The following is a 21,544-nucleotide window of genomic DNA, read 5'->3' as shown; positions in this document are numbered from 1 at the left end:
TAATTCTGTGGGGAAGGATTGGAGCAAACTGGGGCTTATGGTGGAGGATCTAAAACGTGCGCTGGAGGGTTTACATCCATGGAAGGTCATGACGTTTGTTGGCAAAGAAGGAAACTGTGTTGCACATGCTTTGTCAAGGGAGGCTACGACAAGTTTTTTATATAAGATTTGGCTCCTTGAGTCACTAGATTGTATCAAAGAACTTGTTTTGATGGAGCATAATGCTTTATCTCTTTGATTTTTAATGAGAATGAAAAGCTTTTGATCAGTAGTAATAATAATAATAATAATGTGCCTACGGCTACTACAAATTTACAATAAATCGAGATTTAACTTCCATCCTTCAAATATCAATAAACCACCGCAAGACTCTATTTGCTACTCGAGAAGATCGATGTTTCATATGTTAGAAGATAGATGTTGTTAACATTTTATGTTTAGTGGTTTTAATTTAGTAAGAGTTTTAATTTTAAATTGCTTTGGAGTATTAGTTGACTTTATGAATTTACTATGCACTCGAGAACTTAAGATTATTGTCTTGGTCCTTTTTGGTATTTGGGTGTGACAACATTAAACATGTTGAAATGGATTGTATTTGGGTCAATCCAACACAATCTGTTTAATAAACGAGTTATATGAGTCGTGTCGTGTCAAAGTTAAGGAATTTGACTCGATTAATTAAATAATCATGTTCAAATTAAATAATATGGCTTGTTTGGGTGTGCGATTATTCTATATTCTTCTTAACTTTTTTTTCAAAATTGTGAATATTGAGGAGAAAAAAGAGTTGAGATTATGTTTGGGTGGTTTAAAAAATATAAATAATTTTTTTTAAAAAAAGATTACAAAAAAGAAAGAAAGAAAAAAAATGGATGGTTTTGAAATATCCCCAATCCACCCCTGAAAATCCACTTGGGGGTGGATCGGGCATCCCCAAGTTTGTGGTTACCCAAAACTAGTCCGGCCATCACCCATATATATATATATATATATATATATATTAATTTTTTAAAATTTCTATTTGTGATTTTTATTAGTTGGGTTGAAAAATTTTAAGTTAAGTTGAATGTTAGTAGTGTCAAATCAACCAAAAAAATAAATAAATAAAAGGAAAAGAGTTGAGAAGAATGAGGTTCCCAAATAAACCCTAATACTAATATTTGGACATGATACAAATCCAACTTATGAACTCAAATTTCTATCCCTAGCTAACATCCACCCCGCCAAGGTATGGTACCCCAAAAGGAAAGAAAGTCATTAGAATATTTATATTGAACTTTTCAAATAAAAGTTAAATTTGAAAAGAAAATTTTACTTTTTAAAGTGTGGAGAGTCACTTTTAAAATGAATCAAATATCAAATTCGCTATATCTTCCTATACTTTAGTCAAATATTGTTATTTTCTTATATTTTTTATTTTTTTATTTTTTCTTGGTAGATGAAAGAGAGAATAAAAATGAATATATAAGCTTAAAAAAAAACTAAATAACTCACCTTTTTTTTTATTTTTTTTATTTTACATTGGTATTTGGAGAGTCTTGATCAAAGTTAAATTTGAAATAGAGTAGATGGTTTATTAAATTACTCTTTTTATAATTTTTTTCAAACTTTTTTAAAAAAGTCAAATTTAAAGAGCTTAATTAGAATCCTATACGGCATGACAAGTTTAAATAGAATGAGAAATAGATCTAAGATCTGGCCTCAAGCTTTTGACCAAAAGAGAGGGCCACCTCGAAAGTAGACATAATTTCGTAGCCAACCACATGTTAAGAATGTAAGCAAAATATTAGAAAATAACAGTCCGGCGGATTCGACGCTTTTGTCGAGTAAAATCCTAGTAATAAACTTCCATCCATGTGCCATTGTGGGAAGTTAAATAGGAAATATTACAGAAAAATGTTATTTTATATTTTTTTTAGCATATTTAATTGTCAATTTGTTTTTGCGTGTCGGGTTTAAATTTGAATTGTGTCGATTTATGGTCAACCATGTTAAAATATATGAAAAATATTATGCTAATGTCAAATATTATCTATTTATAGGTTGGTTGTATTTAGACACTATCCTATAAATAGGGGAATATGATCATCTCCAGTTCATTATAACCTGTAGAATATCTAGTTAATGATTAGGATTTCTTCTCAAAATCCTATGGCTACAAATTAGACACATATCCCACTAATAAAAATACTAATAAAATATTATTTTAAATAAAAAAAATAATAAAAAAATAATAAAAAAGAAGGGGGTAGGGAGCCACCTTCAATGGTCGGCCAGGGGGTGGCCGAACCACCCCCAAGGGCCAAGTTAAATTAAAAAAAAAAAAAAAAAAAAAAAAGACAAAAAAAAAAAGAAAAATGGGTTGGCCCCTGGGGGTGGCCGAACCTCCCCTCTTTTGGGCCATGGGGTGGCCGAAAAGGGGGTGGCCAGCCATTGGAGCCACCCTTCTTTTTGCAAGATGGGGGTGGCCGGCCATTGGAGCCACCCTCTACCCAAAATGGGGGTGGCCGGCCACTCCTTTTTTTTATTCTTTTTTTTTTTTTATTAATTTGTTTATTATTATTTTTTTTTAATTTAAAATAATATTTTATAATTATTTTTATTAGTATGATATGTGTCTCATTTGTGGCTATAAAATTTCTTCTTAGAAATCCTAGCTATAGAGGATCCTGTTCCATAAATAGGGGCCTTTGTATTGTAGACAAAAAAAAGTTAATGAGCACAATGTAGCCCTTTAGGGGTATTCCGAGTGGTGGACGTATGTGTCTAACACCGAACCACCAGTAAGTTCTTTGTGTTCATTTTCTATATTGCTTTCGTTCAATATTCCGCATCATCATTATTTTAACAAACCATAATTTGATTCATTTAATTAAACGGATCAAACATCTCAATTCTAACCCTCTAATTTTGTATTGAGTTCATGTCGGGTTAGCAGGTTATGTTAAAAATTACCTGCTACTTATGTCGTGTGTCAGGTTCAAGTTGTATCAAGGTAGAAATATAAACTATATAAATCAACTCTAATTTAATCCATTAAATTAAACATGTCAGACTCTTTAGCCATAACTCTTTATTTTTATGTTGATTAAAAAAAAAATGTTACTTATAAATTGAAGGTACCACTCCAACTAAATATTCAGACAAAATACTGAAAAAACGTAAAAATATTATTTCTCATTAATAAAATATAAGATATTTTAATAAAATTGGTGCGTGGAAGAATCCAATCATATCACGACGATGTGCCGCATCCAATCATCACAAAAGTAAGCGTTCCTAAGAATCCGAACGTTATAATCCTGACATTTTCAAAAAAATATGGCCGTTTGAATCAGAATAATGTTCCAGCTTTTGTCTTGACTGCATCGTTTTGTGTGCCATTTTTATCTCAATAAACTTAATTTATTATTTTATTTAATGGACAATTGCATTATCAATTATCATTTACTAAAGGACTCCGTACTCGTAGTCCTGGAGAGTGCTTTTACTAGCCATGAAAGGCAAGACACCCTGGATGTGGAAATGTTAGGAACCAATTGGGCCATCATAATTAAATAACGTGGGGGCAAAACACTCCTAAAAATTATTCAAGATTTGAAGAAAGAGAAAATTTGTTTTATTTCCATGAAGTTTTATGAATTTTTTAATTTGAACTTCAATGTTTAAAAATTAGCAATATACTTCCGTAATATTTCAAAATTTTGGATAAAATTCACATACTCCCCTCAAACTACCATCCAATTGACAATGTCTCCTCAAACTTTCAATTGCGACAATGTACCCTCCAAACTACCAAAATATTGTCAATATCCCCCCAAAACTAGCAAAAAGATCAAAATGCCTCTATATATTTATCAATATGACAAAAATACCCCTAACATTAAAAAAAAATAAAACGAAAAATTTTAATTTTCTTTTTAAAATTATTTTAATTTTTAAATGATTTTTTTAAACAGAAAATTTTTATTTAAAAAAAAAATCAATTTTTATTTTTTTAGATTTTTTTAAAATATGTTTTAAAAAAACGAAAATTTTATTTTTTTTAAATATTTTAATTTTTTTAAAAGGGAAATTTTTATTTAAAAATTATAAAAGAAAACATTTAAAAAAAAAGACAAAAAAAAGGAAAAATTTTCAATTTCTATAAAAAAAAACGAAATTTTTTAATTTTTTTTTCTAATAAAAAGATTTATTTTATTTTATTTTTATTTTAGGTTTTTCTAGAAATTTTAGTATTTTTTTTTTAAATTTTTACTAAGGGTAGTTTCGTCAATGAGGGGGACATTGACAATATTTGGATAGTTTGGTGGGTACATTGTCACAATTTAAAGTTTTTTTTTGGGGGGGGGAGGACATTGTCAATTGGGTGGTAATTTGAGGGGGGTACGTGGACTTTCCCCCAAAATTTTTTAATTAAGACCCTCCGTTACTAATTTTCATCTAATTGGACAAAAATTATCCCACGTACGTCTCATGTGAAATTTTGATGCTCTTTATTCTAATTTTATCCTCATTAAAACTTATGAAATTACGTAATTTCATAAGTTTTTTGCCCTCATTTGCTTTAATTTTTTTTTTTTTTTTATCAAATGAGTATTTTTTTATTTATTTAAATGAACAGTATTAAAAGTATTTTTAGATCATCCAAATGCAATTTCAAATAGACCCATAACAAACATTAACCATACCACGTGTCAATTGGTTGTGATGTGATCCACGTAACTCTAACAGTTGTTGTGAAATAGTATACGGTAGAGACCACTTTTGACAGACAACTTACTCCATGGATCTTTAAGATACTTTTTAATATCCTTAAGGGTCAATTTAGTATAACTGCAAACTACATGGACTAAATAAATAATTTCCTCAAAATAGACTCAGAAGAAAAATAAAAGAAAAAGAAAATCCCACTTTTGTGGACAACAAGGATATAAACAAAGAAATTAAATAATACATAAACTTGTTATAAAAGTAGCATCCCTCCCGTTGGGCATTTCATAATCTCAGCACACTTCCCCCTATCATAGGTTACTGCAGCATTCACACCTGACAGTAGCAGAGGAAAGAGGAGAGAGAAAATATCCTCTAAATTCATTTCTCTCTCTTTTTTCTTTTCTCTTCCTCTGAGTCTCTGTTTCTCTCTCATTCCGTTTTGGTCTGTGTAGCTGTGTGCTCTGTATCTCACCTCTGTTCACTATTCAGTAAGCAAGTTCAAAGCTTTCTTTCTTCTTCACTTCTTTAATCTTTATGTTTCATCGTATTGATTATACTCTGTATGCATATTTCTTTTCCTCCAATGTTGTCTTTTCTAGACATTGATGTTCACATTTGAAATGCTTCTTCATGTTCATGTTCATTGATTACTCTCTGGTTTTTCCAGCTCAATCTAAAATCTTTATGCTTCTTTCTCTCTCCAACTATAGTTTTTGTACCAATCACAGTCTCTGTGTCTATGTTGCATTCTTTACTGAATATTAAGTTTATCAACTATCTGACTCTGTTAAATCTGCAGATTACCAACAAAAAACCGACTTGGGTCTGCTAAAATGGGGAGATTTTCAATACCCATGATGGGTTTCATGCTATTATGCTGTTTGGCAGCTCTTACTGAAGCAAAATACTTGAAATACAAAGACCCAAAACAGCCATTGGGTGCTAGAATCAAAGACCTCATGAAGAAAATGACTCTGGCCGAAAAGATTGGCCAAATGGTGCAGATCGAGCGCAGTGTTGCCACGCCCGATGTGATGAAGACTTACTTCATTGGTAACCAAAAGTCACTGAACGATCTCTAAGTTTCTATACCAATACATGCTCTATTTTGTCAAAGTTGGGTTTTTTAGGACACAATTTATGGTGTTGAGTAAATGGATTGTGATATGGCTGGGCAGGGAGCGTTTTGAGTGGTGGAGGGAGTGTACCGGCTCCGAAGGCCTCAGCGGAGGCTTGGGTGAATATGGTGAATGAGCTTCAAAAGGGGTCTCTATCCACCCGTCTTGGAATTCCGATGATTTATGGGATTGATGCAGTTCACGGCCACAACAATGTCTACAATGCCACCATTTTCCCTCACAATGTTGGGCTTGGAGTGACCAGGCAAGTATATGTATGCATTTTAATCTGAGTGATTGATGCAGGAAGATGTTTGTTGAAGTCCACATGGACACTCCTCTAATGGAACTTTGAAGAATAAAGTTTGGTGGATTTTTATCAATAATGTTTTCCATCTCAATCCATTTCAAAGTTTCTAAACGTTTTGAATTGTTAAATGGTTTCATTAAAAATTTCTGCACAAAATGTTTCGAAATACTAGATTTGGGTACCTTATGGCTGGAACATAGAAAGTCTTTTGAGCCATTTCTAAAATTATTTCTGTTTGCCATTTTATGTTCTTTCAGGGATCCTCAACTTATCAAGAGGATTGGAGACGCAACAGCCCTCGAAGTTAGAGCTACTGGGATTCCTTACGTTTTTGCTCCATGTATTGCGGTAAACAAAACAGTACACACGGTTTCATAAATTCTTCACCCTCCCCACAATGAAAAAAAAAAAAAAAACCTTGTCCACATGTACTAACATGTTTTTGTCTGCTATTTTTGTGTGCAAAGGTTTGCCGGGACCCGAGATGGGGTCGATGCTACGAGAGTTACAGTGAGGACCCTAAGATTGTTCAACAAATGACGGAGATTATACCCGGTTTGCAAGGAGAAATCCCTGTCAAATCTCGAAAGGGTGTTCCCTTTGTTGCTGGAAAGTAAGATAGCTTTTGAAAAATTGCTACTGCCTTTTTTGTTTATTTAATCCGGGTGAATCATTTAGCTGGAAATATTATTAGAGAAATGCTGCGATTCCTCCCGGTGTTCTCCTGATGTTCTTCTCATCCTACGTAAATACTGTTTCCTAAAAAAAATATGGAGGATGGGAGGAGAACACCAGGAGGAACCATTACATTTCTCATGTTATTATCCTCGAATAGATTCGGATAAGTACCTTTAATAGCATATGATCAATTGTAATAATTGCATGAGCTCCTAAATAGGTTGGAAAAATCTACATTCACAGGAGCAGGATTTCTTAAAAAGTTGATTAATTCAAACTTCTAAAAAAAGGGTTGTTCTTGCCTTGTAGTGTTCTACATTTAATACCTGTACATGATTATAAGGTTTTTGCTCATTTGATCAATTACTTGTTTCCATATGCTTACCTTGTATAATAGATATTCATATGAGCTTTTAGGAAATAGCTTTGACTTCAATCATTCCTCGCATTGTTAGCAAAAAAGTGCTCAAAGTTATCTGGATATACTATTTTATTTTTAATGTCGGGGAACATCTCAAAGGTAAGGCTCTTTGGACCCACCCTTGCAGAGTAAACTCTGGTCCCGTACACCGCACCCTCGAAAGTTTCCCTTACTATTAGTTTCACATTATACATATAAGTAGCTTTTTTGGGACAATTTTTGGTCTCAGTCTAGTGGGTGGGCCATTTTAAAGGTGGCAAGTATCTTAATTGAGTAGGTAGAGGTCAACATCCCATGGGTACAAAAACTCAGAGTTTCTCATGATATAATATATCTTCTTTTAGACTTTGTTTTGGGTTGTCTAGACAATGTTTGGGTCTAAAGTGATGGACCATGTAGACCTTTAGATCTGAATATATTGCAATGATAATTAATCTAAGTCTCCTAACACTCCCATTTTACAAGCTTATGCCTTTGCTTTTGGCTTCTTCATAGGTGGCTTTCCCTATGTCGGTCTATAGTATCTGAAAACAGTTTCCTAATTTACACGGTTGTCCCATATTACTATTTCGTTATTTCTGGCTGTCAAGTCCCTCAAAACTATGATGTGCCTGCAAAGCAAGAATTTGTTTTAACCTTTTTTATTTATTTATTTATTATTATTTTTTAATATATGATGATTAATGTATCAAATGAACAAAGATATAAAACCTGGAAGTAACAATTTCACCTGATTTTTTTTTATTACTTTGGCTAGACAAAAGGTTGCAGCCTGTGCCAAGCACTTTGTGGGAGATGGCGGCACCACCAAGGGCATTGACGAGAATAACACTGTGATTGGTTTAAATGGATTGCTCAGCATCCACATGCCCGCCTACTATAACTCCATTAGCAAGGGGGTTGCAACAGTTATGATATCATACTCGAGCTGGAATGGGAAGAGGATGCATGAGAATCGTGATCTTGTCACTGATTTCCTTAAGAACAAGTTGAAGTTCAAGGTAAAAAAAATCATTGGAATAATCAACTGAAATGTAACATTGAAGGTGCAAAGTAATGAGCTTCTTTTGGGTGTTCCAGGGTTTTGTCATATCAGATTGGCAGGGTATTGATCGGATTACCTCCCCTCCCCATGCTAACTATTCATACTCTGTTGAAGCTGGAGTTGGTGCTGGAATCGACATGGTCAGTTAACATTCAACATGGTCTAGAACATGTTATTTTGAAAATTTAAGATTCACTGTTTTTGGTCCTTGAGCTCACACATGTAAAGGGGTTCTATTTTTATCTTCCAATGTGTTGCAGATCATGGTTCCTTACAACTTCACAGAGTTCATTGATGATCTAACCGATCAGGTGAAGAGAAAAATTATCCCAATGAGCAGGATTGATGATGCTGTGAAGAGAATCTTGAGGGTTAAATTTGTCATGGGCCTCTTCGAGAATCCAGTAGCTGATTTCAGCCTGGTCAACCAACTTGGTAGTAAGGTGTGTTCTCAGAGTTTGTTCTCTTAAGATGACTAGAATGCTCTTCTTCATCTATCTCAATTGGCAGAATTTTGCCTTGCTTACCAAAATATCTTGCCTGGACAGGAACATAGAGAATTAGCAAGGGAGGCTGTAAGAAAAACACTTGTGCTACTAAAGAACGGAAAATCTGCTTACAAGCCCTTGCTTCCCCTTCCCAAGAAAACAGCAAAGATACTTGTTGCAGGAAGTCATGCTGACAACTTGGGCTATCAATGTGGAGGCTGGACCATTACATGGCAGGGTCTTGGCGGCAATGATCTCACAACTGGTATGATATGTAATAATCAATATGTATGCAATTTTCCTTTATGGATATGTACACAGTTTGATGGTTTATAACATTTGCATAAACAGGCACAACAATCCTGAATGCCGTGAAAAATACAGTGGATCCTAGCACCCAGGTGGTCTACAGTGAGAATCCTGATGCAGAGTTTATCAAGTCCAACAAGTTCTCATTCGCCATTGTTGTTGTGGGTGAGCCCACATATGCAGAAATGTATGGTGACAGCAACAATTTAACTATACCAGAACCCGGCCCAAGCACTATCAACAATGTGTGTGGCGCTGTCGAATGCGTTGTCGTTGTCATTTCTGGCCGCCCCGTTGTAATCCAGCCATACCTTGCAAAAATAGATGCACTTGTGGCCGCTTGGCTTCCGGGAACTGAAGGCCAAGGCATTGCTGACCTGTTGTTTGGTGACTATGGATTCACAGGCAAGCTTGCTCGTACATGGTTGAAGACAGTGGACCAGCTGCCAATGAATGTTGGTGATCCACATTATGACCCTCTATTTCCATTTGGGTTTGGCTTGACAACTAAATCTACCAAGAACTAGGACACACCGGTTTGGATGGATGGCTGCTTCTTCCAAACACTTCCTTTCCTAGTGCTTGGAATTTTCTGATTATGAACTTTTTCCAAAGAGAGCTTCATAGTGTATTTTTTACATTACTTTTGTACGGATGTGTCAAGAAGGAATGCTAAAGGAGAGTGTTTGGTTGGTCCAATTCTCAGAACTTGGAGTTGTATGTAATATCTACTGCTTTGAAATTATATGATTTCAAAAGCTATTTGAGTGATAAATATTAGAGAGGAGGTTCAGGTTTGTTCTGAGTTCCGAAATCTTGTGGTAGAGTTGTTTTCTTGGTAGTGCTTGTTGTACGGTGGGATTTTGTAGCCTTTGGTCGATATGAAACCTGTTGCAAAAGATCGCTACCGTTTCACTCAGAACAGAGTACTTTTCTTCCAAACTGAATTATAGGATTCTGTCATGTGGTTTTTTTTTTTTTTTTTTTTTTTTTTTCTCAAAAAAGAAAATAGTGGTATGCTTCTCATTAGAAAATCAAATAACTCGAGCATATTTGCTCCAGTAACACAGTTTCTCTAATACATTCAAAGTGTTAAATTATATATGTAGTGTTGTTCCACATTGGTTGTGTACATATAGTGTCTGTATCATTAGCTTATATATATGCTCCTTATGTATATTATTCTGTATGATTCAATATACAATCTTATTCTCAACATGGTATTAGAGCACAAGTTCTGAATTACCTTAATTTTTTTTTTTGATGCCGCTAGTGTTTTCCAGCAAATATCTCGCTCTGTCCTTTTCGGTTCTCTCTCTTCCTCTTATATTTTTCAGCGGCTCAATATACCGCTAGAAACTTTAGAAGACGACTGTTCTAGAGCTGCTGCACACAGCCTCATCGGAGCTATCACACTCCCTCATGAGCCGCTCGAAGTCCTGGCCGTTCTACCACAGGCAACCACGGTGATCCGTTTCCTTTTTTTTTTTTTTTTTTTTTTTTTTTTTAGGGTACCGGTAGATAGATCTCTTTCCAATGATTCCAGAACAGGTGGCAGCTCCTCCAGAAACCTCCTCACGCGCCCTCATGCGCCCCCTAGAAGATCTGAGCGTCAGATTCACGCACCCAGCCGCCGCAAGCCATTCCGTGCGTGCTCCACACGCGCCAGGTCTTTAGGCTGCCACATCAGCCCTAGCCACGTCATCAGTGCCACATCAATGGTGCCACATCATCGTTGACCGTTGACTGTTGCACGTGGACCATTGACTTTCGCTAGAGTTGACCGTTGACTTTCATAGTTGATCAAGTGCTTTCTTCTCTATTTTTTCGTTCTGATTTCATATTTGTAGTCTGTTTTTGCATTTAAGGCTTTGAGATGTCACAAAACGAGATTCTCCATCATGTTTAGACTGTATTGGATGGTACAAACTATATGATGTGGTCTCAATCTATGTGTGACTTTCTTAAAGGCCGCAAGCTTTGGCTTTATGTGATTAGGGAGGTCAAAAAGCTAGTTAAAGGGGCTTCTGAATTAGATGTGGCTTTCACCACTCGTCTTATTGATTGTGATAGTAAGCATCATTAGATTCTTACATGGTTCTGTAACACCACTATCACATCTATTTTTGCGCTCTTTGGCAGCTTTGATGAAGCAAAGGGTGCTTGGGATATGCTTGCTTCTTGTTATTCTTCTGTGGATGGTACTTATGAGTATCAGCTTCTGTTTGAGCTTTTCCATCTAAGGCAGGAACTTGGTCAGAGTATCAATAATTTTCTTGCTCGCATGCAATTCTTGTGAAGCCAAATTGATGTTTCTGATCCTATTTGGAAGGATCCCATTGATGTTGAGATGTATGTTACATGCAGAGATCACCATCGCCTTCACCAATTTTTGATGGCCTTGCATGATGATTTTGAGCCTGTTCGTGTGCAACTTTTACATCGCTCTCCTCTTCCCACTTTGGACACTGCCATCTTCGAACTTGTCCGTGCAGAGACTAGATCACAGACTATGCGCTCTCAACCTAGTCATACACTGTTGGTTGCGCCTTCCTTTGGTTCTTCGTCATTCCAGCGAGAGCATTTTGATAGGTCAAGTACTCCTCGACTCCCTCCTAAGTTTCGTAATAACTATTACTGTCATCTTTGTTGATGTCGAGGGTACACTATTGACAGGTGTTGGTGTAAGGGAAGATCTAATACACTCACATCAGCAGTTGCTCATACTAAGAGTGGTTCATCTTCAGCTGTTTCATCTCCAGCTGCTCCCTTTTCGGTTGCACCCTCTTCAGTTGCTCCCTCTGGCCAGACATCAGGATCTAGTGTCACCTTATCTGCAGCTGACTTCGAGGCAATAGTCAACAGGTCGTCCTATCTCGTTCTGGTAATGCTTTCGTCTGTCCTCTCAGTCTTGCCAGGTACCTCTTCCCCTTGGCTCTTTAACTCTGCTTGTTGCAATCACATGACACCTCACCCTACTTCCTTTACCACATCTGCACCTTCACCTCATTCCTCATTGATTCGCACCGCTGATGGTTCCATTATGACTGTTAAAAATATAGGCACTATCAATACACCTTCCCTTTCTGTTCTTGAAGTTTTTCATGTGCCTGACTTGTCCTTCAATCTCATTTCTGTTGGCCAATTGTGTGAATTTGGATATAGACTTGTTTTTGACTTTTTTGGTGTGCATGCGAAGGATCCTCATACAGTTAGACCCTTGGGACCGGGTGTAGAATTGGGCGCATGTTCGAACTTTCATCCTTACACCTTCCCACCACTAGCGTCTTTGCTGCTGCCTCTTTGTCATCCCCATCTTTTGCACTTTGGCATTCGCGTCTTGGTCATGCATTTGCATCTCGCGTACAACTTTAGCTTCAAAGGGTTTGTTAGGTTCAGTTTCTAATAGTTCTTTTGATCGTATTTCCTGTCAACTTGGAAAACAACGGGCTTTGCCATTTAATAATAGTGAGTCTCATGCTACTACTTCTTTTGATTTAATTCATTCTAATGTTTGGGAACCTTCTCCTGCTGCTAGTATGAGTGGTTCACGTTATTTTGTTATTTTGTTGATGATTTCTCTCGTTACACTTGGGTGTTTTTAATGAAATCTCATTCAAAATTATTGGATATTTATCGCACCTTTACAAAAATGGTCGAAACCCAATTTTCAAAACCCATCAAAGCTTTTCGTTCTGATAATGCTTTAGAATATACTCAACATGATTTTCAAGCCATCCTAAAACATTATGGCACTGTTTCTCACTTGTCGTGTCCAGGCACTTCACAACAAAATGGTCGAGCTGGATGCAAACTTAGGCACATTTTAGACACAATCCGTGCTCTGTTTCTTTCCACATCTATTCCTACCCCGTTTTAGGGTGAAACTACTCTCACGGCTGTCTACACGATCAATAGGTTGCCTACCCCTATCCTTGATAATTGCACTCCTCACGAGAGGTTGTTTGGCACTATCCCCTCATATCATCATCTTCGTGTTTTTGGTTCCGCATGTTTTGTTTTACTTCAACCTCGTGAGCGCACCAAACTCAAGCCTCGCCCTCGTTTGTGCCATTTTCTTGGATATGGAGTAGAACAAAAAGTCTACCGGTGTTATGATCCTGTCTCTCGTTGTCTTCGTATCTCTCGTTATGTCGTTTTTTGGGAGCATCGACTAATCCACGAAGTCGGCAAATTCAACATGTCATCCTTCCCTCCCTTTACTACCCTTCTTGAGATTCCTCTTTCTTCAACTCCCACCAGCGATGTCTTGCCAGAATCTCCCTGGCTCGAACAGTAGTCATCTGATGCTCACGACGCTGCTCCGCCTGCGTCCCCAAGTTTTTTTCCATCTGAGGATCTGGTCTGCACTCCACCACCTAACCTTCACCGATCCACCTGAGTAAGATCTCTCCCCTCCCATTTACAGAATTTTCATTGCTTTCATGCCTTAGTTACCTTGCATGAGCCTCACTCCTTTCGTGAGGCCTCCACTAACCCTCTTTGGCAGGTTGCGATGAAAGAGGAACTTGATGCTTTACACAAGAACAATACAGGGGATTTGGTTGACTTGCCTCCTGGAAAGTCTGTGGTTGGGTGTAAGTGGGTTTACAAAATCAATACTTGTTCTCATGGTACTATTGACAGGTACAAGGCTCGACTTGTGGCCAGAGGTTTTACTCAGGAGTATGGTGTGGATTGTGAGGAGACTTTTGTTCCAGTTGCTCGCCTATCTTCTGTGCGTGCTCTGATGGCTGTTGCAGCCTCTCGACATTGTTCACTTTGTCAGATGGATGTCAAGAATGCCTTCCTTAATGTTGATTTAAGTGAAGAAGTCTATATGCAGCCACCTCCTGGATTATCTCATCCTACAAACAAGGTTTGTCATCTCCATCGAGCTCTATATAGACTTAAGTAGGTTCCTCGAGCATGGTTTGCTAAGTTTAGCGCCACTGTCTCTAGCCTTGGCTACTCCATCAGCTCTTATGATTCAGCCTTGTTTATTCGCCGCGTAGATCGAGGTACCATACTTCTTCTACTATATGTTGATGATATGATCATCATTAGAGATGACATCACTGGTATTCAGGAACTTAAGCAGTTGCTCAGTCAACGCTTTGAGATGAAAGATCTTGGCCCTCTCAGCTATTTTCTTGGTCTTGAGATCTCTTCTTCTTCTGATGGTTATTATTTGACAAAGACCAAGTATATCTCTAATCTGCTTTCTTGTGCCATTCTCATAGACAGTAAGATTGTCGACACACCAACTGAGCTTAATACTCGTCTCACTCCTGATGATGGTGAGCCTCTTCGTGATTTTACCTTATATCAGCATTTTGTTGGCAGTCTTGTCTATCACTCGGCCTGATATCTCGTATGTTGTCCATCAGGTGAGTCAATTTATGGCTGCTCCTCGCTCCACTCAATTCTCAGCTGTCCTCTGCATTCTTTGCTACTTGAAGGGAACACTATTTCATGGGCTCTATTTCTCCTCTCAGTCTCCTCTTCAGCGGCATGCTTATACTAATGTTGATTGGGCGGGTGATCCGGCAGATCGTCGATCTACTACTGGTTACTACTTGGCACCTCACTTATCTCTTGGCGAAAGAAGAAACAAACTGTTGTTGCTTGATCTAGCATTGAGGTAGAATATCGTGCTCTAGCTAACACTACCTCGAAGTTCTTTGGTTACGATGGTTGTTACAGGATATGAGTGTCTTTCTTTCTTCTGCAACTTGTGTATACTATGATAGCAGAAGTGCTATTCAGATTGCTCATAATGATGTTTTTCATGAATGGACCAAACATATTGAGATTGATTGTCCTTTTGTCCGTCATCATCTTCTTCAGGGCTCACTACAGCTTCATTCTATCACGTCCCGTAATCAGCTCGCGGACATCTTTACAAAGTCACATCCTCCAGGGCATTTTCGTGATCTTGTGTCCAAAATCAAGTTGATCTCTCGCACTCCACCTTGAGCTTGAGGGGGGCAATTAAATTATATATGTAGTGTTGTCCCACATTGGTTGTGTACATATAGTGTCTGTATCATTAGCCTATATATATAGGTCCCTTTTGTATATTATTCTGTGTGATTCAATATACAACATTATTCTCAATAAGGAGGATTAAGGAAAATCCTTTGTCCACGTTCTATCCTGTAAATTTGCTACAGCAAGTTTTGCCAAGATATGAGCAACACAGTTCCCTTCCCTTCTCACAAACTCCAACCCTTCCCTTCTCACAAACTCCAGCCTCCACTGGGAGAAAATCTGTATCGTTTCCTTTATGTCTTCCATCAGATGCCCATCCCTACAACTACTCTTCTTGGTGGACTTTACAACATCTTCGGGAAGCCCATCTCCACGCATAGCGGTATCGCCATCGAAGTCCCCTTTGCTTCCGCTGCTAATGGAGAAAGAAAACCCCCTTGAGATCTGCATCATGTCACTCTCACATGCCCATTGTGGTCAGGAACAATCACTCCAAAGCCCATCCTGCCAGTCTTCTTATCCAAAGCTGCATCCCAGTTTGCTTTTACCCACCCATGATCTGGGACTTCCCACCATACTGGAATCAGAACAACTGCATCTTCTTTATCCACCTCCCCATCATCTTGTGCCTACTTGTATTCCTTAATGGCACGTAAATTTCTCTGCACAAGTTCACGAGGATGGGAAAACACTCCCCCATGTAGTACATCATTCCGCCTCAACTAGATTCATTGTACAAGTCCCACAAACTGGACGATGTCCTCCTTCGAACATGCACTAAAAATTCCCTCCATCGACTGCACGAACTATGGGCTAGAGAAGCTACTTTTTTGGATTTTAATACTACCCATGCTCCACACATCCTTGGTAGAAGGACACTTCTAAAGAATGAGAAAACATATATCCACAGCCATCCCACAAAAAGGGCACATAGGATCAGTGATAATTTTCCTCTTCCACAGATTCTCATGTGTAAGAAGGATCTCATGACACGCCATCCATAAGAAGTTTTTTTCGACGTTCGGCACTAGTAGCGCCCACAGAGCTGTCCACACCTCCCGTGTACTCACTTGATGGGAACTTTCTGTCTTATACTGAGCAACAAGGTCCAATTGGATATAATAAGCATTACGAACCGAAAAATATACCATTGGCAGTCCCCCTCCATATTAGAGCATCCCCTGATTAGTACAGCTTAGTGGAATTGATTGAATCATTTGATTCTCCTCCTTGATAAATAAAATTTTCAACAACAGAAAATTTCACCATTTTGTTTTTTCATCAATAAGCTCGCAAACTTTTGTATTAGGGTTTGACACCCGAGCGGGTGATAAATTCCGAAGAGGGAACCATCTATCCTTCCAAATCCAAACCATAGACCCATTACCCACGCGCCATACCAAACCCTCCTTAATAATATCACAAGAGCTATGAATACTCCTCCAAGTAAAGGAAGGGCGATGTCCCACTTGTGCCTCAAGGATTGATCTACCCAGATTATGCTTAGCCTCCATAATTCTTGTAAGCAAACTTTCAGGTTGAAACTACAAACTCCAACATTGTTTTGCCAAGAGTACTTTATTAAAACTAGGGGTAATTACCTTTTCTTCCCATCAACTACAACGCATTGTCGCTTTGCCCCCATGAACTGACAACCCTATTGCCCAACCCTATTAAACTGCCATTTTGTGGCCAAAACCCTATTCCGTCAGTCAGAGGTGTTAACTCAGGCGGTCAACCCGTCACGTGCACCCCACATGCCATCTTGAAATCACAATGCGTTATAGTTGATGGGGGCAAAGTGACAATGCATTGTAGTTGATGGGGGAAAAGCTACAATGCACTGTAGTTGAATGGGGGAAAAATGTGGGATAGAAAATTTGAAGATGGCATGTGGGGCACACGTGACGGGTTGACCATCTGAGTTAACACCTTTGACTGACGAAAGGAGGTTTTGGGCACAAAATGGTAGTTTGATAGGGTCAGGTAGTAGGGTTGTCAGTTCATAAGGGCAAAGTGACAATGTGTTGTATTTGACGGGAGAAAAGGTAATTACCCATTAAAACTATGGAAATCAAGAAAGCCTATACCTCCTGAAGATTTTGATATTCCCATACGCCCTCAACTCATCCAATGCACCCTCAAATCATTTTTTTGGTGCCCCCACCAAAACCTTTGCATTTGCGAATTAATCTTCGAACACAACGTTTTCGGAAGATGAAAGACACTCATGCTATAAGTGGGTATCGTCTGAATCACAGCTTTAATCAAAATTTCATTTTCCGCTTGAGAAAGGAATTTTAATTTCCAATCCTGCAACCTCTTCCACACTTTGTCAATAATACTCCTAAAGGCTGCTATCCGTGATTTCCCCACCAAGGCTGGAAGACTCAAATACATATCATATCTTTGGGTAGCTTGGATTCCCGACATCTCCAATAAGGCATCTTTGTCCCCATGTGTCGTATTTTTATTGAAGAATATGGAGGTCTTGTTGTTATTAAGTCACTGCCCCGAAGTTGCCTCGTACATTCGTAGAATATTTGTCAGACATTCCTATTGAGCAAGATTAGACCGACAAAATAGTAAGCTGTCGTCCACGAAAAAAGGATGTCTTATACGAGGGCTCTTTTTTAAGGTGGGAACACGCGTCAAGCAACCTTCTTCCGTGGCTTTGCTCAATAATGCACTTAATCCGTCCACAAAAATGAGCAACAAATAGGGGGAGATAGGATCCCCTTGCCTCAATCCCCTCTCCGGTTTTATAAGCCCACAAGGTTGGCCATTCACTAAGACTAAATATTGGACCATGGTAACACACATCATAATTAGCCAAATCCATCATAAGTCAAATCCCTTCCGCCTCATAACTGCTTCAAGATACCTTCATTCCACCCTATCGTACGCTTTGCTCATGTCTAATTTAACCACCATAAAACTTTTTTTCCCCTTTATCCTTGTTTGCATTGCATGGAGAGTCTCATACGCTGCTAGAACATTGTTCGTAATCATCCTCTCAAGGATAAAAGCACTTTGCATAGGAGAAATAATATGGGGCAAGATTTTCTTCATACGATTAGCTAAAACTTTTGAGATTAGCTTGTGAAGGGCATTACATAAGCTAATGGGTCGAAAATCGGTAACACTAGAGGGAGTATTCACCTTGGGAATAAAGGCGATGTTCGTCAAATTCAAGTTGGTGGGCATTGTACCCGAATTGAGGGTCTCAAGAATGGCATGACAAATGTTCGTCCCCATAGTATTCCATTTTTTTTTTGGAAAAATCTTGCAGGGAAATCATCTGATCCAGGAGCTTTCAAAGGGCCCATATGACAAAGAGCATCATGAATTCCTTCCATCCGAAAAGGTTTCAAGAGCTCCAAATTCATGTCCTCCGAAACTCGACTCTCAATTGGTTGCAAACAATGATCTATATTACCTGCATGTTCAGAGGCAAATAACCCTATAAAATAATTTACAAAATATACTTGTACCTCCTCAGTTGACTCACATTGATGCCCTTCTACATCAATAATACTAGAAAGTTGATTCGAACGTTGATGTGTAGCTACATAGGCATGAAAAATTTTTGTATTCCGATCACCTCCTCGCAACCAATCAATCTTTGCTAGCTGTCTCCATTGAAGGTCCTTCTTATCCATTAAGACCTGCAACTGTTGCTGTAAAAATTTTATTTCAGACTCGCCGCCACCCCCTTCTCTTCCTTGTACCCCCTGAAGTTGAGCCTGCAATTGTTGTATAGACTATTGACTTGAACCCTGTAACTCTCTCTGCCAAAGAAGGAAATTCTGTTTGCAACATGACAGGTTTTGCCCAATTTGCTCTCATGTTCTAGTCCCGTTCAAAGAGGGTGTCCAAGCTTGCTGAAGAATATTCGCATACCCCTCATCTAAGGCCCACTTTGCTTCATACCTAAACGTGCTTCTTCCTCTTCTACCCAACCCAGAATCCACCAATCCCAACATTAAAATAATATGGTCCAAATTTGTTGCCACACAAATCGAAACTTCAGCTTTCGGAAATAAGGATCTCCACTCCAAATTAGCAACCCCCATGTCTAGCCGCTCCTTTGTAAAATTAAGGTCTTCCTAGCAATTGCTTCAAGTCAATTTTGGGCCATTATAACTCAAGTCTAAAAGTTTACAACTCTTTAACGCCTCTTGGAAAGCTTGCATTTGAGAACTGGGTCTTCTGCCGCCACGCCATTTTTCCAATAGAGTAACAACTTGATTAAAATCCCATATACAAACCCATGGCACTAGTGTTAAATTTGCAAGGTGTTTGAGCAAAGCCCACGCTTCATACCTTTTCGATGTTTTAGGGTGACCATAAAAATCGGAGAATTTCCATGGGACTTCTAAAGTTTGATCTTTAACCATGCCATTAATGTGGCGTTGGCTAAAATTTTGAATATCAACAGTAATCTCCTCTCCTTAAAATAGGACCATTCCACCACTTCTACGAACACTGTCAAGCACAAACATATTAGGGAAACCTAACTTATAATGGATAGGCTCCTTGTTTTCCACGTTTGAAAACATGGAAGATCTTCTAAGGGTCTTAAATAGTTCTCCTTGGAATATCAAGGGGTCAACCTTATTTCTGAAGCGTTGGGAAAATGATGATACTTTTGAAGATATTGATTTTGTGAAAGGGGCCATGTGGGTACAAGTTCATGGGCTTCCTTTAGATCGTATGTGGCTTTTGTTGGGTGACTTCAACTCTATTTTGTCTTCTGCTAAGAAATGTGGAGGTCCCAGATTTAGGTCTCATTCTCACAATGATTTTGTGGATTTTGTTCATTCTAATGCTTTAGTAAATTTGGGTTTTGTTGGTCATAAATTTACCTGGAGTGACCACTGGGTTGGTAGAGATAATATCAGGGAGAGGCTTGATCAGGGCTTGGCTAATCAAGAGTGGATTCATCTTTTTCCCAACTCTTTGATTAACCATTTTTTGTTTGCCAATTCAGATCGTTGTCCTATTTTGTTATCTATTACTGGTACTTATCAGAATATTCCTAAGCCTTTTAGATTTAAGGCTTTTTGGACCCGTGACCAATCTAATCATTCAGTAGTTGCTAGGCCTTGGTTATTGGATGTTGAAGGTTCTTCAGCTTTCTCTTTAAGTAGGAAGTGGAAGAACACCAAAAATGATCTAAAGAACTGGAATATTCACCATTTTGATCATATTCAGACAACCATTAAGTCTCTTATGTCTCAAATTAGTGTTATTTAGTCTGCTCCCCACTCTCTTAGTAGTGTGACTAGGGAGTTGGCTCTCCAAGAGACTTTGCAGGAACAACTCTTGAGAGAGGAAGTCTTGTGGAAATAGAAATCAAGTAAATTGTGGCTCTCTTGTATGGACCTTAATACAAAATTCTTTCACGCTTCCATTGCTTGTCGACGAAGGCATAATTCTATCTCTTATTTACTAGCTGCGGATGGTTCCAATATTAGTGGCAGGGAGAACATTGGCTCTTATTTGGTTAATCATTTTAGTTCTCTTTTCACTAGTACTCATCCCTCCCATGATGCTAGTTTTCATGACTTAGTGGGAACTATCATTACTATGGGAGAGAATGTGTAGTTGTGTGTTATTCCTAAGGAAGGAGATATTTTTTCAGCCATCTTGATCTTGGGTTGAATAAAGCTCTGGGTCTTGATGGCATGACATCTCTTTTCTACAAATCTTATTGGCCTATAGTTAAGCTTAGTGTGATAGCTTCTGTGCAATCTTTCTTTAAGGGGTGCTATATGCTTAAGGAGTTTAATCGCACTAACATTGCTCTTATTCCTACGATTGATAACACCTCTTTCGTACAGCATTTTAGGCCTATTTGTCTTACAAATTTCAATTACAATATTATTTCAAAAATCTTGTCCAACAAACTAAAGCCTCTTCTTCATAAGATTGTTTCCCCTATGAAGTCTACCTTCTTGAAAGGAAGATCTATCCATGATAATACTATTTTAGCACATGAGGTATTTCACTCTATGAAGTAGAAAAAGGGGAATGGAGGCCTTATGGCTTTGAAGTTAGATATGGAGAAGGCCTTTGATTCCATGGAATGGAATTTTCTTTTGAAGATCCTCACTTTGCTTGGTTTTCATCCTACTTGGATTCAATGGATTAGTCAATGCACCACCACCTCTTTATTTTCCATCCTTATTGATGGTGCTCCATATGGGAAATTCTCTCCCTCTCGAGGATTAAGGCAAGGAGATCATCTTTCTCCTTTTCTTTTTATTCTTGGGTCTGAGATTCTCTCTAGACTTTTATTGAGGGAAGAAAATTTAGGGTCTTTGCATGGTGTTAGAATTGTGAGGTTGAGCCCTCCTATCTCCCATCTTTTATTTGAGGATGATGTTATGATTTTCTCTAGAGCCAATAGTAATGAAGCTGTTGTTATTCTCAAGTGTCTCACTTCCTACTCTAGATGGT

At 38.1% G+C, this 21,544-nt stretch overlaps 1 protein-coding gene across 1 annotated transcript; it reads left to right on the top strand.

Annotated features, from left to right (window-relative positions):
* Positions 1–4,992: 4,992 nt before the first annotated feature.
* LOC132163510 (uncharacterized) lies at positions 4,993–10,023 on the top strand. Its single transcript, XM_059573820.2, has 10 exons — positions 4,993–5,204; positions 5,516–5,769; positions 5,895–6,099; positions 6,402–6,492; positions 6,612–6,757; positions 8,001–8,244; positions 8,324–8,428; positions 8,549–8,731; positions 8,837–9,041; positions 9,128–10,023. The coding sequence occupies exons 2-10, from the start codon at positions 5,550–5,552 to the stop codon at positions 9,610–9,612; spliced, it is 1,884 nt and encodes a 627-aa protein (XP_059429803.2). The 5' UTR covers positions 4,993–5,204; positions 5,516–5,549; the 3' UTR covers positions 9,613–10,023.
* Positions 10,024–21,544: the final 11,521 nt, after the last annotated feature.

Source organism: Corylus avellana, chromosome 8 (genome assembly GCF_965113065.1).
Source record: "Corylus avellana chromosome 8, dhCorAvel1.hap1.2, whole genome shotgun sequence".
NCBI classification, from domain to species: Eukaryota; Viridiplantae; Streptophyta; class Magnoliopsida; order Fagales; family Betulaceae; genus Corylus; species Corylus avellana.
Note: the sequence above shows the minus strand (reverse complement) of the source record. Positions and strands in the feature narration are given on the sequence as shown.

Bases quoted from the DNA above. Each gene is read 5' to 3' on its own strand.
- LOC132163510 (XM_059573820.2), top strand. From the start codon at position 5,550: ATGGGGAGATTTTCAATACCCATGATGGGTTTCATGCTATTATGCTGT. The intron at 5,770-5,894 runs GTAACCAAAAGT...ATGGCTGGGCAG, and splicing joins GATGAAGACTTACTTCATTG to GGAGCGTTTTGAGTGGTGGA. The intron at 8,245-8,323 runs GTAAAAAAAATC...TGGGTGTTCCAG, and splicing joins AGAACAAGTTGAAGTTCAAG to GGTTTTGTCATATCAGATTG.